This window comes from Micropterus salmoides, unplaced genomic scaffold (genome assembly GCF_014851395.1).
Source record: "Micropterus salmoides isolate LMB-PRFRI ecotype aquatic unplaced genomic scaffold, ASM1485139v1 Ms_hic_scaffold_18, whole genome shotgun sequence".
In the NCBI taxonomy this organism is placed as follows: domain Eukaryota; kingdom Metazoa; phylum Chordata; class Actinopteri; order Centrarchiformes; family Centrarchidae; genus Micropterus; species Micropterus salmoides.
This window is the reverse complement of record NW_024040928.1, coordinates 22,843,064-22,861,568: the sequence shown is the minus strand read 5'-3', so window position 1 is coordinate 22,861,568 and position 18,505 is coordinate 22,843,064. Positions and strand designations below refer to the sequence as shown.

At 39.8% G+C, this 18,505-nt stretch overlaps 2 protein-coding genes and 2 non-coding genes across 6 annotated transcripts; 1 reads left to right on the top strand and 3 right to left on the bottom strand.

The window, feature by feature from the left end:
• Nucleotides 1-732: 732 nt before the first annotated feature.
• esco2 (establishment of sister chromatid cohesion N-acetyltransferase 2) lies at nt 733-10,015 on the bottom strand. Of its 2 annotated transcripts, none has more exons than XM_038727015.1 (15): nt 9,884-10,015; nt 9,147-9,215; nt 8,665-8,795; nt 8,192-8,471; nt 7,709-8,021; nt 6,520-6,641; nt 6,207-6,318; nt 5,882-5,969; nt 5,656-5,698; nt 5,149-5,287; nt 4,158-4,289; nt 3,611-3,700; nt 2,766-2,909; nt 1,886-2,070; nt 733-1,431 (listed from the first exon to the last, which is right to left on the bottom strand). In XM_038727015.1, the coding sequence occupies exons 2-15, from the start codon at nt 9,197-9,199 to the stop codon at nt 1,299-1,301; spliced, it is 1,965 nt and encodes a 654-aa protein (XP_038582943.1). In that variant the 5' UTR covers nt 9,200-9,215; nt 9,884-10,015; the 3' UTR covers nt 733-1,298. The 2 variants fall into 2 exon arrangements, with proteins under 2 accessions (XP_038582943.1, XP_038582945.1); XM_038727017.1 differs by lacking the exon at nt 9,884-10,015 and adding an exon at nt 9,319-9,598.
• A 298-nt stretch (nt 10,016-10,313) lies between these two features.
• On the top strand, nt 10,314-15,209 carry ccdc25 (coiled-coil domain containing 25). 2 transcript variants are annotated; one of them, XM_038727195.1, is made up of 9 exons: nt 10,314-10,434; nt 10,673-10,720; nt 10,878-10,917; nt 11,170-11,221; nt 11,871-11,946; nt 12,174-12,277; nt 12,484-12,686; nt 13,642-13,687; nt 13,941-15,209. In XM_038727195.1, the coding sequence occupies exons 1-9, from the start codon at nt 10,329-10,331 to the stop codon at nt 13,968-13,970; spliced, it is 705 nt and encodes a 234-aa protein (XP_038583123.1). In that variant the 5' UTR covers nt 10,314-10,328; the 3' UTR covers nt 13,971-15,209. The 2 variants fall into 2 exon arrangements, with proteins under 2 accessions (XP_038583123.1, XP_038583124.1); XM_038727196.1 differs by having other exon boundaries at nt 10,340-10,515.
• A 1,051-nt stretch (nt 15,210-16,260) lies between these two features.
• Nucleotides 16,261-16,333, bottom strand: trnaa-agc. Its single transcript has one exon. It is a non-coding gene; the product is annotated as a tRNA-Ala (tRNA).
• A 536-nt stretch (nt 16,334-16,869) lies between these two features.
• Nucleotides 16,870-16,942, bottom strand: trnaa-agc. Its single transcript has one exon. It is a non-coding gene; the product is annotated as a tRNA-Ala (tRNA).
• Between the last annotated feature and the right edge of the window lie 1,563 nt (nt 16,943-18,505).

Sequence of the window (18,505 nt, the reverse complement as noted above, 5' to 3'; positions counted from 1 at the left end):
CCCAGATCATCTCCTGACATAAAAACAAAATTCAAGAATAAAGAAACCAGATGCTAAAATAGAAATGCTATTACAGTAATTTGCAATAAGCTTAGGATGGGTAGAAGTCATTTTAAAAGCTTAAAGATTGATTTAGTTTCTTTTTAAGCAAGAGAAACAAACAGTCGTTATTCCATATACTGTGCTGTTGAGACCTGCAACCATCTAGTAAGGTTAGGTTTTGTAGTATACAAAAGGCCATTCTCTAATAAGACATTATCCTATGTAAGTTGTAGTTAAAGGAATAGCCTAGAAACAGCTAGCCTAGCTCTGTCAGAAAGTAACAAATCCCAACTTCTAGCAACCTCACTGTCCAAGAAATAGTCCTGCATGCAACCCCCTGTAAAACCACAATGTTAACACTGTTTTACTTGTAATACTACGTTAATACTTGTTTTGTGCTCGACTACTTTTGTTACCTTTGGACAGAGCCAGGCTAGTCTTTATGCTACGCTAACCAGCTGCTAACTCCATCTTCACCATACAGACATGAGTGGTGTCAATATTTTCATCGTACTCTTGGCAAGAAGGGGAGTAAGAGCATCTACCAAAATGTCAAACTATTTAAAAGCTTTCAGTTTTGTTTGCAGTTCAAGTTGCACAGCCCCTCATCTTAAAGCAACAACATAATGATGTACTTCTATTTTAAGTTAACGGTAAACATACAGTCTTTGAAACATTTAAGAAACATGATTAGGATCATAAAACAAATGCAATATGTTTAATTTACAAAGTAGAGTGCCCCAAACAATGATGGCATCCACTTTAAAAAAAAAAAAAAGAATAAAAGAGCTGGTAGCATGAAGGAAAAAAAATAGGAACATTTAAATGAACATATCAAGACGCTACCAGTTGTCTTTGCAAAAGTAAAAATTATAAACAAGTCCTCCAATTCAAGATGAATCAAAGCAAGCAAAGTGGGTATATTAAGATTTGTGAAATACTTTCAGTCACTGTAGTTTCAAACCCAATATAAACATCTGAATAGAACACTGCTAATATACACACACAACATTCAACTGTTAATTAGGCAGTACTGAATATAAATACTGAGTGACAACAGGTGTATCATGAACCTTTAAAACCTTTAGACCTTAATCCTGGACAAAGAATGAAATATAATTATACAACTGAAACTTAAACACTCCTCAATATAAACTAAAGTCTGGCCTAGTCAACATACAAACCTTGAACAGTTATGGCTTTGCATACGAGGATCTGGTGATCTGTGATACTTCCGTTACATTTTTTCCCCAAGTTCATGCAATGAAGTTGTAAACTAGGAAGGTTGGCGTGTTGCTGTACTTTGTTGCGAACAGTTTGCCATCAGGTGTCGGGTCAGAGAAGGCGATTTCTTCCTTTGTTAGATGACTGCCGTACATGAAGGTGCTCCTGAACAAAAACAAACATGGAAACGTCATTATTGAGGGGAGAAAGAAGAATAACACTGGCTCCAACACTTTTTGATGTCCTGACAGTCTAGTAATTGAAGGTGAAGAAGTTTTTATTTGGGCAAGTGAACATGAAACTAAAATGTATGCTTTATTCAAAGTGTTACTTTTAAAAACAGAAAAAGTTTCAAGGGTTAGGACTACTTTGGTTGAGCAAATTTACAACAGGTCAACATCCATCTCCGGTCGAGAGCGCCAGTTTGGTGCCACTGGCTATTAGTCATATACAAACTGTATATGAAATGGTGTAAATAAGGATATTTATAGGGGTCTTTCAGTTATATCGGTTAAAACATTTGTAGTCATCAGTTTAATTGCTTTCTTCCAAGATCTCAACAATGTGAATATCGGTAAGAAGAGAATAAGATTTTGTCGACATAAGTGCGACATTGTACCTGACGGTGTCGAGCATGCGGGTTGCGATGCCCTGTCGTCTGGCCAGACTGAAGACCCAGATCCGACTGATCCCACACAGAGCTTGTTCTGGGACAGTTGAGCAGCACCAGGCTCTGTGCCGCTCCATGAAGTTGTCCTTCGTCATGTCTTTGTGTTGATCCGGCTGCTCAAGGACTCTGTAAGCCTGCAGGGATGGAAAAAACAAAACAAGTAATGATCCCATCAGCATAAACAAGCACAGTTTCCTGCAGAGTGTCGACGTAAACAATACCTACAAGCCCAAGTAACTCATGACAGTTCATGAGGTAATAGGGTTGTTTTAGCTCCAAGTAAACACAAAGTATTCACATTAATTTTATTTTAATGTTTGCTTTCAACAGAAAGAAACTACTTTATAAACAGTTCACAGCTTTTGTACTTTATTTGCAACAGTTATTCATACTGCTTATCAAGGTCCAAAAAACTCGTTAGCAGAGTTGGTAAGTGCTGTCACTCGTGCAGACCCCCAGTATATTTGCCCCTTAAACCATTTGGATCAACTCCACTAGTAAAAACTCTTATTTCCTTCAGCATTTTGCTCTGATTTACTGCAAAGCGAACAATATGATCAATCGGTGTGATCTGCTAAACTGAATCAGACATGTGTTTCCTGTCGCCATTCATTTAGATACTAGATGGTCTTAGTTGCTTCACTCTTTAAATAGGCCTTAGCTGTAAGAATTTGTACCTCTGTTTTCTCTGAAGCGTAATATATTTCATAGTAAATATATTAACTTCTTCTGATGTTAATTAAGGTGATCTTTACTGCAGGCAAAGTGAGGTGAATCCACTATAAAATGCTGCCAAGAAAAAATGCAACATGTACATCCCCATCCCTACCTGACGTATAGGTTCAGCGACGAGACATCCCACCACCATGCGCTCTGTGTTGATGAAGAGGTAGGTCTTGGCCTGTGAGGGTCTGCTCAGAGTCATCTGCTGGAAACCCAACTCATTGTCCGCTAGACGCCGCACATCCTCAGCCTGAAACCAATCACACAAACACATTGTGAGGAAGAAAGATTTAAGTCCAAGTTTGGGCACCTGTAACAAGCAACAACGGGCTGGTGTCTCTCACAACACATCAAATATGAAACACAACTTTACAAACAGTGATATGTTTGACTGACTTCAAATTTCAGGCAAGCTGAACAGATTTTTACAGACTAAAGTGGCGACATATTTTATAAAACTACTGATGGCAAAAAAACCTGCGACATATGACGTCCGAAGCAGCAACTACTTCACTTACTGAATGAATCACCAACTGGTTCACGGTCCAGTCACGTGATTCACTGGCACTGCCTCGATCGTCTCGAAAGCTTTGAGTTTGTGCACCCAATCTAACACATTCGCATCAAAGAATTTTCAAAGTAAATTCAAGGGTGATAAAGCAAAGATGCTTTATAACTAATGGTCTTTTCTACAAAAGTAAAGTAGTTTCTCCAGCACTGCTCATCGAGGGGCGTGCGTGTGTGTAATTAAAAGCCTCCTGTCCACCAGCTAGCCTGTCTAATTCGCCTGCAGCCTTGAACTTTGCCAGGAGAGGTCACTGTAACTGAAGCTTCGAGTAAAGAAACCATTTTCGAAACAATTGGCTCAAGTGGTTCGGTGCTTCACAAAAGCTTAATTTGCGATCACTATATAAAACACATGCACCGAGAAGCTAAAGTGCAAACCCACACCTTTTTGACGGCATATTTGGGATCATCTGGCATGACTAGGAGAATTTTTCCATCCCAGAACTCGGACACCACTCGCTCCTTCTTCCAGCCCTGGAAACACAACAGAGAGAAGAAGCTGCAGATACAAGCCAAAAACTCTGAGCAAACTCACCTCCCCGTGAAACAAACTTTTGCCAGCAGCCTTGGCGGAAGATCTCAGCAAAATACTTCATAAAAAGAGTCAGTAAATCATTTCAGTGGCTAAAGTAAATTACCATCATAGGAATCAGGATGCTGATCAGGATTAGTACCGGTCTATTTACTCTTAACAAAAGGTAGCTTTTCTGTGAGAAACACCAACTAAATCCATTTTGTATTTTCTTTCATCAGCCTGCTCAACCCATCTTGAACAACTGTTTTGTTTGTCTACTTGCAATGATGGTTCTCTGTGTCGCAAATAACTACTCGCACATGATGTGGTTTCATAACTTCACTATCTGTGCACTTATTTTTATGTTGGAGTCTCCATTCTAGAGAGTTCAGGGAGACTGAAGGAAGGAGGTTTTACCACAAATTTGATGGCGTCGAGGAAGCGCTGGTGGAACTGGGTGTGTTGAAAATTGTCCTCTGGATTGTCTGCGCTGTACACCATCCCACATGAGCTGCAGGTCGTCGCTCCAAACTGCTTCTGGCCTGCGTCCTAGAGGAGAACACACACAGGAAGACAAAGGTCCAGTAAAAGAAGGGAAACTGACAAACGTTCACCAACAAATAACAAAACCTGGTGTGACTTACTTAGAATTTCCAATCTTCCAGCCTACTTTTTGCACACACTGTAGTTGGCGTTAGAATTATAGCAAGATATTGAGCATTGGCACAAAAAACAGATCAGCTTCAATCTAAACTACAACTACACTGTTTTCCTCACCGCTTTTAATATAGTTTTATATCACCTGCAGGAATTTAAAAACGTTTGTGAACGCTGCTCTATGCGCCTCTACATGTGGGACTGAAACAGGAGGTCTACATTTGTGTAAATAATATTTGCCAGCAGAATACAAGATATTCAGTACATCAGTATTTGAAGTTCTCAGTCTCAAACAGAGCTTAACCGCATCACGTGACATCTTTCAGTAACAACAACCAGAACTACAACAGATGATTGCAGATAAACTTTTAATATCCAGGAAATCAGCCAGCTACACTGCAAGAACCCTGAACTATAAATTAAAACAACCTGCTGTTTTATGTTGTATTTAATTTAATGTTGAATAGGGCGCCTTCGTTTTGTTTTTTTTAAATAAAATATGCAGCACGGTGATAATTGTGATTTTCTTTAATCGTCTATTAGAAGTCTTACAATACATTGCTTGAGACAGCAGAAGGCACGGTACACATGCACGTGATCAGGATGATCCCAACTCTGCCTCATTCTGAATCAGGAAAACTCAGAATGAATAAAAAATATCTGCAGAAGCCTTCAAAATGTGATACATGCTAGCCTCGAGTATCCGCCAACATCTAGCACTCTGCACATCAGAATATAAATATTAACTTACGATGATGAGCTGGTCGTCATCCTGCTTCTCTTTCCTCCAGCGAGCAGGTCGCTCTTTGGTCGAGGTAGAAGTCTGGAGTGACGTTAACTGTCCGGAGGGGGTGCTGCAGGACGCTGGTGGCTGCAGAGCTTTTCTCAACCTGTAAAGGACAGCAAACAACAAAACATACTGTAGAGTTGACCAGGTTAATGAAAGAGACTTTGACATGGCATTCAAAGTGGCTGAAGTAAGTTTTAATTTGTTTATTTTTGCCATAACTTATCCCAGATTACATAAAAAGGAAAGACAACGGGAGAGATGATTTAGCTGCATTTTCACACCAGTGCTATCGTTGTTTCTAAATGTTGAACTTTTCATTGCTCATCCTTTTGCTTCTCATCTTCCTGTCATCCACTCTCTGCTTTTGCAGGAATCTCAAAGCTTATCCTCTGTATATGCTGGAAAATACAGAGCCAACTTTCCTCCCTGTGCCATGTTAACTGTTGATAATTAAACAGACCGTCTTACCTCTTGGAAGCAGAGCCAAAGATGGGATACACTGCTGCAGATTCTGTGGAGAAAGTAAAGAAATATAAAAAATAATAAAGCCTTCATGGAACACGAGGACTTTTTTAAACAACTTTTAAAATGAAGAGAGTGGACTAAAAGCTGCTGAAATCTGATGGATTTGATGTGTGCTAGTCAGTGTCTCAGCTACAGTTGCATTGTTGAACTGGATTACTGGTGTCTGTACCTTTGGGCGAGCTGGCAGCAGCACTGGTGGGACTTATATCACTCAGGTCAAAGAGGGGCTCAGAGCCGTCATCGGTCAGAGAAACATCCTGCAGGAAGGAAAGTTGAATATTATGAGCACCATAAGCAGAAATTATGGTTCTCTGAATAATTTGAGATCAACTACCCTTATTCAGCCACAATTGTCTAGTAATGATTAAAAGCTGCAGCTGAAGTTGGGCTATCGTACACCGAAGTGAGATAATAAAGTTTTGAACGTATGAAGGATCAGAAAAAAAAAGAAAACCGCCACAGCGATATCTATGAACATTATACTTCTGCTGTACCAGAGTACTAAGTGATACTGCTGTGGAAGCAGGACTTGGTGTCGGGGTCCTTGTCAACACAATCGTCAGCTCCTTGGTAATCCCGTATTTCTCTTTCAACATTTTAGGAGAGCTGCAGGAAGAAGATGACGGTCACTGACTTTGGTATACAACATTTCAGCCAAGAACATAGAACCGTACACAGGACAACAAAACTTTTAAACGTGGCAAAATAAATATGGTAAGTTGGCCATGTTTGTTCTCTTCAAATGTAGAATGAAAAATTTCTTCTCATTTAGAATTAAGAAGAAATAAAGGTAATACAATAAAGCACCTTAATGGCTTTGGCGTTTCAGGCTGTTCATTAACAGAGTCCATCCAGTCGGTCGGATCAAACTTTGCTCTCTGTTTGGCGCCCGACTTGTTCACTTCTGTCTCGACCGGCTGGACGTCAGTCTGCAGGAAACAACCAGGACAAAATACTATGTTATGTTAACAAGACAATATTTGCTCCTGGAAAAAAAGATGAAGATTACCACTGTAAGTGCTCTGGGGCGTGACTTTAACTTGTGCACGACTCAAGTCAACCATTAATATAATCAGATGTGGCACGAGTTGTCATCAGTCACTATAATATTAAGAAAAGCAAATAAATGCTGAAATTTAAAACATCCCCCTTTCGAGGTCAATGATGTTTTCACAAAGCAAAGATTTACTCACTATTTTTTAACTCCTTAAAATGGCCAAGACAAAAATTAAAACAGTTCTACTTGTTGGGAAATGCTAATAAAATAAAATACTGGTCCCACATTTACATTAAATAACATTTTACATTACCTTTTCAAATGTATCAAAGCAGAAGAAAAACACAATAAATATTAAACTCTGCGTCTTCAAAACTGTTTAATAGGCAGTTATGCCGCAGCTAATGACATGACAGCTCATGACTGCCGGTTGTCATAACAACACAATAAGCTTTCTGGCTGGGACCTTTTTCAGGAGCTCAGCAGTCAGAAAAACTGACCGTCAGAGCAGCAATGGACAGATTGGACAAGTTAAAGAAAGCTTGAATAAATGCTGATACAAGTCTCACAGGACATGAATCTGAGATTACCAACCAAACTAAAATCTGACCGAACATGACTCCACTAACGGCTTAACGAACAGGCTGCTTGTGGAAGATAGATATCTATTCCCTGCGGTACTGCACGGTTCCAACATCATATATACTAAGACATTTTCTTTTCTGCAAGCTGCAAGTCCTTTGAAACACTCAAAACCTCAGCACTAAAAAGGGAAGGACTTTGGGAATTTCAGTGGGCAATCCAGCTTTGCCTGCAAGTTCACTTGATAATTTGAAAAAAGTGTGTGAACAGCACTGCTTAACGTCACGCTCTGGCTGGGGCACAATTCAAAGTTAACAAGTAAACAATATTAAGAGATGGTATAAAATGTTAAACATATTGGTGACAACTTAATCTCTGACCTGCAGAGTATAAACAAACATAACAGCTCCACCTCACCTCTTGGGGATGTTTCTGCTGCTGGTTCATCACCGGGGCGGGTGGTAGCTGCTGCTGCTTCTCACTCTTCGTCTGCAGCAGGACGGCTTTGCTTTTCACTGGACCTGAAGCTGGCCTGGTTGAGGATTTTGGAGCAGATTTCTTGTACATGGATGTAGGTTTCTTCCCTGTACTGAAGAAAGCAGCTCCAACAAAGATCTTCGGTTTAGGCTTCAGGCTGCTGAAAGTGATGGTGATGGCTTTCTTGGACTCTGCTGGCTTGGTGCTGGCGGAGGGAGCAGCGGTTGTAGCGGAGGCCGGTTTAGCAGTGAAACTGTTGAATTAAATAATGTAAAGATTGCAGAAACAAAAAGGTAAATTATAACTAAAACTGCACTTATGATGAAAAACACATGATGTCTAGACATAGAACGGGGTTTCAGAAAGCTGCAGCGGCACCAACAAAACAGCTGTAGATGGACTATAACTTATTTGGAAACAAACCTGCTGTTAAGTTTAGGCAGCTTGATCGCCTTGACACCCATCTTCCCCGCGTTACCAAATCCTGCAGCCACCTTTCGCGGCTTGCTGCTTCCTTTAACATTCTTCTTCTTTTTCTCCTGGGGAGGGGGGGGAGGAAGAGTAGGAGGAGGAGATGGCATAGACTCCTTTATTGCCTTCCTCTCTAATGGAGTCAGATAGATGGGCTTCTTCTTCCCGTAGAAGGAGCTTGTAACCATGGATGGTTTGAACGTAGATTTACGGGGTGATTTGGCTGGAGAGTCTAGAAGCAAAACATGGATACGCAAACAAAGACTTGAGAGAAAGTATGTGTGGAAAAAAGGAGGAAGATAAGTAATTTGCAGCATGTCCTAACTCAATGCATCTTCCAAGGGAAGAACCCTCCACTTCAAACCTAAAAACATATTTTTAAACACTGACTGATCCAAAGCATACTTTTCACTAGCCCACCCTACCTGTTGGTCTGCATGGGGATTTCTGTGGTGAGGCACAGTTCTCCTTGTCCAGAAGATTGACTGGCTTCTTCCTGGGCGATCTCCTCTTCACGGGGGACATCGCCTCGCTCACCCCCTTCTTAGCCGGGTGACTGGAGTCAAAGTTAAATAAGAGGATCAGTCACAGGGAGAACCAAGTGCTGCAGGAGTTTGCCTTGCCTTACATTAAAAAATAATAATAAAAAAAGAGAGTCTAAATTTGGCTAACTTTTGACTTAAATCTGGCCCAATCTGGTCAAAGAATAAGTAAATAAAATGACAAAATCTGACCAATTTTTCAATACTAGCTTACAGTTATTGAGTTTTCTATCATCTCTTCTATAGAAACGTTTGTCAGGATTGTGGTTCAATACCTAGCGCTGTTTGTTACATCCCAACCACAAACAGAAGTACATTTTGAGAGTAAACTCTCAATGATTAAACCCAGTGTGTTCACAACTCACCTGTCAGAGTCCAGAGAGGAGAGCTTTCTCTTTCTGGTAGTGGTTGGCATCATTTTCACAAACCCTTACCTCCACACACACACACACACACACACACAATAACATTAGCAGGTCTTCAAGGTTAACAGGTTAACATAAAATATCAGCATTTCAGCTTTAAAATGTTACTTACTCTCATTTTTAAACTTCAATTACATTTATCCACAAACATAATTGTAATTTCACAGTTTACTGTACTGAACACAAGAAAATAGGTAAGTAATTTAGTCTTAAAAGACTTAAGTTTGTATTATATACTGTTAAGTAGCGCTACTGATACTGGATACTGATCAGCCTTCTCAATTTACTAACACGACGCCGAATTTCATCGTGTCCATGCACAAATGTAAAATTATCTCGACGTTAGCTAATGTTAGCTTAGCGTTAATTTACATGTAAGCTAACGAAGCGCTTATTTAATTTAACAGCTAAAGTCGAGATCAATGGATAATTGGCGGGATGATTCACACAAAACTGACTCAATACAAACTAGCTGGCGTTTTGTTATCGATCAACAGTTTCTTGATCTAAGACGAACGTTTTTCCTGTTTGTCCGCGTTTTTTTCAGCTAATAAATAAATCTGCCTTAAACATAATGCAGTTCTGTCTGACGGGCGGACGCTTCCTAACGTAACGTCAACGTAAATAAATAAGACATTTGTGAGAGAAACGTTTCATACACGTATAATGAAACTTACCGGACAAGCTTCTGTCGAGCTGCACAAATCAATAAAATGTTGGTTTAAGGTTTGAGTTGCAGGCGGATCTCCTGCTTCTTCTGCCCGCGTTTCTTCTATGTGTTTTGAACAGCGCGCGCTAGTCTCTAAAAAAAATTGCACAACCAGATGGGACCGGAACCGGAAACTGTATTTTCTTAATCGAGTTAATAAAGTAAAAGCATGGAGGGACTTCTGGCCCTTGCCTTCAAAATAAAGCATCCTTGTTCAGTAAACGGCACTTTGCCAGTGAGCCTTTATGTTGTCGTCACCCTTGAAAAAGAGATAATATTTCAATGGGCTTCTTCTGGTTAAATAAAAGGTAAAAACAAATTATGGTGGCAAATGCATGGAACGTAAAAGCTTTTATTTTGTAAACCAGATGTGAGTAGTTCCGGTCTGGCTCATGCTAACTGTCTGTAGCTTGATGGAGCTAGCTAACAACTTCCCGGGTCAACTTATACATGCGAGAAGTGACAGCAGCAGCAGCGATCAGCGGGCAAACAGCTGGTTATTCATTGTCTTCATAATCAGTGGGTTTGCTTTCAAACTTCTTCATCTTTGAGTGGCGAGTTTTAATTCCCGTAAAATGGTGTTTTACTTCACAAGTGCCGGTGAGTGAAGCCACAGCACGGCTAACGGCAGCGTTAGCTCGTACCTGTTAGCCTGGTTAGCTCATAAGAAAGTTCTTTGTGCTTTTATGTGTTTTCTGCCAGTTTATATATTACTATTTCCTCGTGTAACTATACATGTTTGTGGTTTATCTATCAGTGGTGAACCCCCACTACACAATCTACATGGGAAAAGACAAATACGAAAGTAAGTTTGTTATCTGTAGATCACAGACAAACGCCCATTTTCACACACTTAAGTTACTGCGTTTTGTAAACTATTCGACTTCTGCTGTCTCTCTCGTTTGTATTGATATCTGTCATAAATGATGCTACATCTTAACTTGTTGGGATTGTTTTCGCAGATGAGGATCTAATTAAGTATGGATGGCCTGAAGACATCTGGTGAGACTTGTTTTGCTACTGTTTAATAGATAAAATAATATAATCTGTCAGCACTATTAGTAGGAATATCAATCTGAATTACAATAGCAAAAAAAACAGAAAACTGTGAAATGTGTGTTTTTATGTTGCCATATGTTGCTTTTATGTAAAGCGTTGTTATTGAAATGTGTTATACAAATAAACTTGTCTTACAAGAGTTGATGATGTTTTGTTGTTTGAACTAAACAACTGTGTTTTCTTTTTCACGTCCAGGTTTCATGTGGACAAACTGTCTTCGGCTCACGTTTATCTGAGACTGCCAAAGGTGAGGAGTACCACCGTGTACCTGAAACACTGACATTTAAGTACACGATCATGGCTTTAGTCCTCATTATCTGATAGTACAGAATTGAGATTGGCTATATTGAACACATTTATTTTTTTTGCTTTATTTACTACAGATTTAAGTTTCCTTTATTTTTGCTAAGTTTACATGTAGCCTAGCCTAGCCTAGGGCAAAACAGCAAAAATGAGACAACACTGATGATCTAATTTGTGTTTATGGTTTAGCCCTTGAACACAGAAGACATTTCACAGAACCGCCTTCAGGGTGTGCTGTTGCTTTCAGCAAAGATCACATTGATTCAGGATTTTGTATTTACAAATACAAATGGGGATTATGCACCACATTTCTTGCAGTTTGTCCTCAAAGTCATTCAGAGTGTTGCACTTGTTTGTACACGCACAAAGTGACAGAAGTAGTTTGTAGAGAATGATAAAGAGCTTGAAAGAGAACCCTGCATAGCCCATCACTGCATACAGAAAGACGGGATTTTCACATCGTTGGTTTCAGTAAGTTGCCTAATTGTCAGACGCTGCCCCCCAATACTGACGTCGGAAAAGTGTGTGGGGGAAGGTGATACTGTTCAATGACCAACCAAGCACTTAGTTTGCTCTGTGCGTGTCTTTTCTAGGGTCACACAATAGCTGATATCCCCCCGGAGGTGCTGATAGACTGTGCACAGCTGGTGAAAAACAACAGCATCCAAGGTAACGATCTGCTTCCTGATGATGTCATATCATTTGTATGATTTCTCTGATTGGGATCAGGTATCAGTCATGAGCACAGGGTTTCAGAATGAGCTCTCTGTGATCTTGGTGTGGTTGAAACAGCTGATCGAAGTGCATCCTGCTCTTTTCTGCTGGTTTTTGTGAGTGACACTTGCCGTACCTGTTGTTCGGTGTGTATTAAAGCAAACTATGTTGTGTGCTGTCAGGCTGCAAGATGAACAACATCAATGTGGTTTACACACCGTGGTCAAACCTGAAGAAAACCGGAGACATGGACGTAGGACAGATCGGCTTCCATCGACAGAAAGAGGTCAGCAGTGGATAATGGGTATAACGTGTATAAAACAGAGTTTGATTAAACCTGATGAAGGCTTCATGTTCACTCTGATGGATTATTTCTCAAGTTGTTTTTTTAGACTTGTATATAAATGAACAGCAGCAATGAGCTTCATCATGAGTCTCATCGCTGGCAGATCATCAGTTAAGGTGTGTCATGCTTGCTCTGTGTTTTCACAGGTAAAGATCGTGTCGGTGGAGAGGAAGATCAACGAGATCATAAACCGTCTGGAGAAAACTAAAGAAGAACGGCTCCCTGACCTGGCGGCGGAGAAAGAGTCGAGAGACCGAGAGGAGAGGAATGAGAAGAAAGCTCAGCTCCAAGACCTGAAGAAGAAAGAGAAGGACGAGCAGAAGAGGAAAAAAGAGATGGAGGAACTCAAGTAGGTCCACAACCCTGTGACATTGTTTTAGTGAAGTGGGACTGAACTAAATAATAGAAAATCTCAGTCTTGCAGAAAGTTTACAGTGATTTATATTCCTCCATAAGTAACTATTAGTCTGTAAGTAAGCAAGTTTTTTTTTTTTCCTGGTGTACACAAACAGTTTTGCAAATCAAAAAACATGAGCATCACTAACAAAGACGAGAACATGATGAATTATTACAAAAATGTCTTAATCTCTTCAGCTTCAAGTTTTGATTTTACAAATACAACCCCACTTCCAATGAAGTTGGGGCGTTTTTGTAAAACGTAAATAAAACCAGAAAATGTGCATTTGCAAATCCTTTTCAAACCTATATTCAATTGGATACACTACAAAGACCAGATATTTAATGTTCAAACTGATGAACTTTATTGTTTTTTGCAAATATTTACTCACTTTGAATTTGATGCCTGCAACACGTTCCAAAAAAGCTGGGACAGGGGCAACAAAAGACTGGGAAAGTTGAGGAATGCTCAAAAAACACCTGTTTGGAACGTTCCACAGGTGAACAGGTTAATTGGAAACAGGTGAGTGTCATGATTGGGTATAAAAGGAGCATCAGTGAAACGCTCAGTCATTCACAAGCAAGGACGGGGTGAGGGTCACCACTTTGTGAACAACTGCGTGAACAAATAGCCCAACAGTTTAAGAACTCTGCACGTAAGCTGCAAGGCTGAAAACCAACATTGAATGCCCATGACCTTCGATCCCTCAGGAGGCACTGCATTTAAAACCGACATCAATGTATAAAGGATATCACCACATGGGCTCAGGAACACTTCAGAAAACCATTGTCAGTTAATACAGGTCGTTGCTACATCAACAAGTCCACATTTCAAATTGTTTTTGGAAATTATTTTTATGAAGTCCTTCATGTTTATTAATTTGTAATGTTTTTGTTTCTCTCTCCAGGAACTACACGTCACTGATGAAGAGTGAAAATATGAAGACTAATGAGGTGAGCACAGACAGCTTTATTTTGTAAGAGTCAGGGTTAGAATAATTTTCAGTATGAGGTAGATTGATGAAACCGATGTTCCACAATGAAAACATATTTTTAGGTCGTGGACGAGCTTTGATTACAAGAGTTATTGGATTATACAGGGGCACAGTGGCCTGACTCTACTTCACCTGGTAAAAGAAAAGTATTTGACGCCAGCTCTGGTCATGTTCACCACATTAACTTGTGCTTCTCTGTCTGTCGTTTGCAGGACGGCTACGATTCAGACGACTTCATGTAAGCGGTGAACACCAGGCAGAGTACAGACAGAATCCTCCTCCACCTTTCAGATCTGCTGTCAGGACGTTCCCCTGCTGCTTTTTGTTGCTGCACCTCTGCACTGACATTGGAGAGAGAAATAAAAAAAGACAAATGGCTACCTTTTTTTGCTTTTGGACACTTGGAGCAGAAAGGGAGCCAATGAAGGACAGCGCTGGGTCTTATTCCACACTTGCTGATTGGTTCAGACACTTGCCACCAAACCAAGCTAGCCTCCTCATCAATGGACGACACTGTGGGAGAAACACAGGACATGAAGAATGCTGATGATCATTTTGAGGGGGGGGGAACACTGAAGTAGCAGAACTGTTTGATTGGGTTTTCACTTCCATGTCGACAGATCGTGATGTTTGTTAAAATGAGTGTGTGGGTGTTTAATAACCCTGCGAACCCTTCTGCTCACTTTCTTCATGTTGTCATTTCTCTGCATGCCAGATTTTATTGAATACAATCCAGTGTATCTATTAAAATCACTTATGTTGACAAGCCCTTTATATTCTTTTGTAAAGCACCACAAACCAGTTCCAGCCACTATCATTCAACTGCAGCACCATAGTGATTGGAGTAAAGGGTGACACAGTTTACAATGATGAAATACAGAGAGGAGGAACAATCAAATGTTTGGCATTTCTGCTAGAAATAAATGACTTTAGCAACTAACAAAGCACACAAAATTTGAAACACAGTTAAGAGTCAGCAAGTGGACCTCGAGTAAAGATGAAAACAGCTAGTGCTTTCACCTGTTCAATACTGGACCTGAACAACTGAGGAATGTGACGGCCGCATCAGTTTAGACCTGCAGATGTATGTGTCAAATCTAATCTAATGTCAGAGTCTGCAGGTCTAAAATGCTGATGCTGTTACTTAACCTTTCTTTTAAGCGAGGTGCTTTGCATGCCAGTTGTTTCCTGTGACAACATCATACTAACTTCTGAGGTAATATCTGTATTTTAGTGTGTTTACTTTCAGTGCCAAGATGTTTTGTTTCTGGTCTCCAATGTTGAAAATCTGAATCGTATTACTGAAATGATGATAATAAATCAGGATTCCTGTAAAGCGTATAGCAGAATATATGGTCAGGATTTGATAATGAGTTGTGGAAAGTATATTGCGACGTCTTGACATTTTACGGATAAATGTTTGTCTTGAACATCTGAACTGTAGCTTTGTTATTATGAATACATATGCTGCCATTTGGAATTAAATACAACACTTTCCCCTTTATTTTTATAAACTTTTTTAAAAATGTATATAAATATCTATAATCAATGGACAAATAACTAGACTTCAATTTGTGTGCATATTTCTGGGCCTTAGTATTGTCAGTTGATTTTGTTTGTAAATTAATGAGGGCACTTGATACAACCATATATGTTAATTTAAATTATTGTAATGCTCTTTTTATTCAATTCAATTCAAAAATCACTGTGTTACAGCAGCAGCAGGGCATAGTGTAAAATGTACGAGAACAAACCAACAATAAATGATATAAGTAAGGAGAATAATTGTATATCTAAATAAATAAATAAACAAGTATATCTAATTGTAAATCTACAGTATTGCACGGTCACATTATCGCATGGTTCAATAATACTTTTCTCCTAAAGACAATCCTAAAAGAAATGAGCTAGAAAATAAATAAAATAATGTTTTATTAAATACTACCCATTCCATCTACCAACCAAGCAATATTAATGTAGACATGTAAATAAAGAAACTTTTATTTGTAGTACATGAATATGCACTTATTTAAATGCTGCTTGTTGTCCATTATATGCTTATTGAATGTTTTTTGAACCAACGTAAAGTGACCTTGAGTGTTATTATATTAATATTAATATTGTATATTTTGTTATACACACTGACTTGACTTTAAATGCAAGTCAAAACACATCTTGCTTTATGAAAATAAATCACAAAATGTAGTTTTTCCTGAAGACATACAGTTAAAAACATGCTGTGTACTGGCCCAGGATTAGCATTTCTACTTTACTGGTATTATGAGGCTCAGCATTATTAATTAGAGGACATTCTCCAGAGGTTTTGTTGTTAATATGTTATAGATTTCAGTTCCCCTGATCCAAGATGACAATAACAGCATGATAACATCCATTGTAAGGGTGGCCACATCATTAATTTCTTTGTAATATTTCGGTCTTTGTATGTAAACAAATGTAGGTAACATTCACCGTAGAAGTGCAGCGTTGCGCCCATGAAACGTGTGTCGTCTCTGATGTGAAGAAGAAATAACTTGGAGGATGCGGGCATCGATCCCGCTACCTCTCGCATGCTAAGCGAGCGCTCTACCATTTGAGCTAATCCCCCGTGATGCACAGTACGTTGTGACGTAGCGATATATACGGAAGTGAACATATACAGGACAAGCGTAAACAAACAAGCGTAAATGAAATACTCGGCAAGGAGCACACACGTTAAATACACAAAAACAACAACATGTGTATGCAGCGAGACAGCAAGACAATAGTGACAAAAGTGATAGCAAAGGGCAAAGAATACTGGATTAAATATTTTTGTGCCGAGGTAATTTTGTACATTATCAGATTATCAGACTCACATACATACAATAATTTAACAGCATTTTTGGAAAATGTGATAGATCTACTTTCTAATTATTTTGAAAGGTCAATATTTAAAACAGGAAAAAGAGGTCTAATTAATTCACACTCATAAATATATAATCTGGCAAATATAATATAAATATATTATTGTAATCAGAAATTCGCAAAAATTCTTTATTTAGAAAATAAAACTCATTAAAGAATATTTAAAATTTTTACGCATGGTTGTGTTGTGTTAGAGGGCCGAGAAAAGAAACAATGAAAAAGAAAAAAATGCTACATTGGAGGATGCGGGCATCGATCCCGCTACCTCTCGCATGCTAAGCGAGCGCTCTACCATTTGAGCTAATCCCCCCTCTTTCACGCTGTGTACGGACTTCAAGTGAGATTGGGTTCCGGGTCCACACCTCTTTAATTATTCAGGATCCAAACTGAAACGTTGCTTTTCCCTGCCGAGATTTGCATCCCTTCCTCTCTACAACAGACCCAAATCAGTTTTGCCGATTATGCATCCACCTCTGAAGTTTGTTTTCAGATCCTATTTAGAGAGATAGATATTTTGAATTGTCACCTGCCACCTGAATTTTGTGTTTCCCTTTATGAAGACATTTCAATCATAAATTGGTGGGGAACATGTCTGCCTTAATGTCTTAAATGTGTTAAATGCTCAAAATTTTCTGGGATAATTAATTTCGGGATAAAATGCATTGTAACGCTGAGATTGTAAAGGGGTAGTAATATTACCGTTTTTGTTTTATTAATGCCTTATATTACTGCCTTACAGCTAAACGCAATACATTACTGTAATTGCATTACTTCTCTCTCTCTATATATATATATATATATCTATATCTATATTTGAATCAGATTCAGAATCAGAAGGAGCTTTATTGCCAAGTAGTGTTTTACACATACGAGGAATTTGCTGTGGTGATAAGGTGCTACACATAGACAAACATACAGTCAACATAAATAAATGTGGAAATATAAATATGGAATTGAAGAACAACGTTGCAGATATATACATGTGCATTATTCTGGGTCTGTGCCGTGCAGAAGTAACGCAGCGGAAGAGAATATTGTGTACATATAAATATATAAACTCAAAAATCAACAACAAATATGTGCGACGTGCCAGGTCTGTGGCGAGAGGTTTTGGTCCTGATGGATCGCAGCCTCTTGCCAGAGGGGAGAGTCTGAAACAGTTTGTGTCCGGGGTGGGACGAGTCAGCTGCAATCTTTCCTGCTCGCCTCAGAGTCCTCGTGGCGTACAGGTCCAGAAGAGAAGGAAGATTGCAGCCAATCACCTTCTCTGCAGAGCGAATGATACGCTGCAGCCTGCCTTTGTCCCTGGCAGTGGCAGCAGCGTACCAGGTGGTGATGGAGGAGGTGAGGATGGACTTAATGATGGCGGTGTAGAAGTGCACCATCATTGTCTTTGGCAGGCTGAACTTCTTCAGCTGCCGCAGGAAGAGCATCCTCTGCTGGGCCTTCTTGGTGATGGAGGTGATGTTCAGCTCCCACTTGAGTTCCTGGGAGATGATGGTGCCCAGAAAGTGGAAGGAGTCCACAGCGGTGACTGGGGAGTCACACAGGATGATGGGGGAGGGTGGGGCTGGGGTCTTTTCTGGAGGAGCAGCTGTTGGTGTACAGGGAGAAGAGAAGGGGGGAAATAACGCAGCCTTGAGGGGAACAGGTGCTGATGGTCCTGGAATCAGAGACATGTTTTCCCAGCTTCACGTGCTGCTTCCACCTGCAGGTAAAATCAGGCACGTTCAGCTGGGAGAGCTTGTCCTGCAGCAGGGCCGGGATGATGGTGTTAAAAGCAGATCCACAAACAGGATCCTGGCGTAGGTTCCTGGGGAGTCCAGGTGCTGGAGGATGTAGTGAAGGGCCATGTTTACTGCATCATCTACAG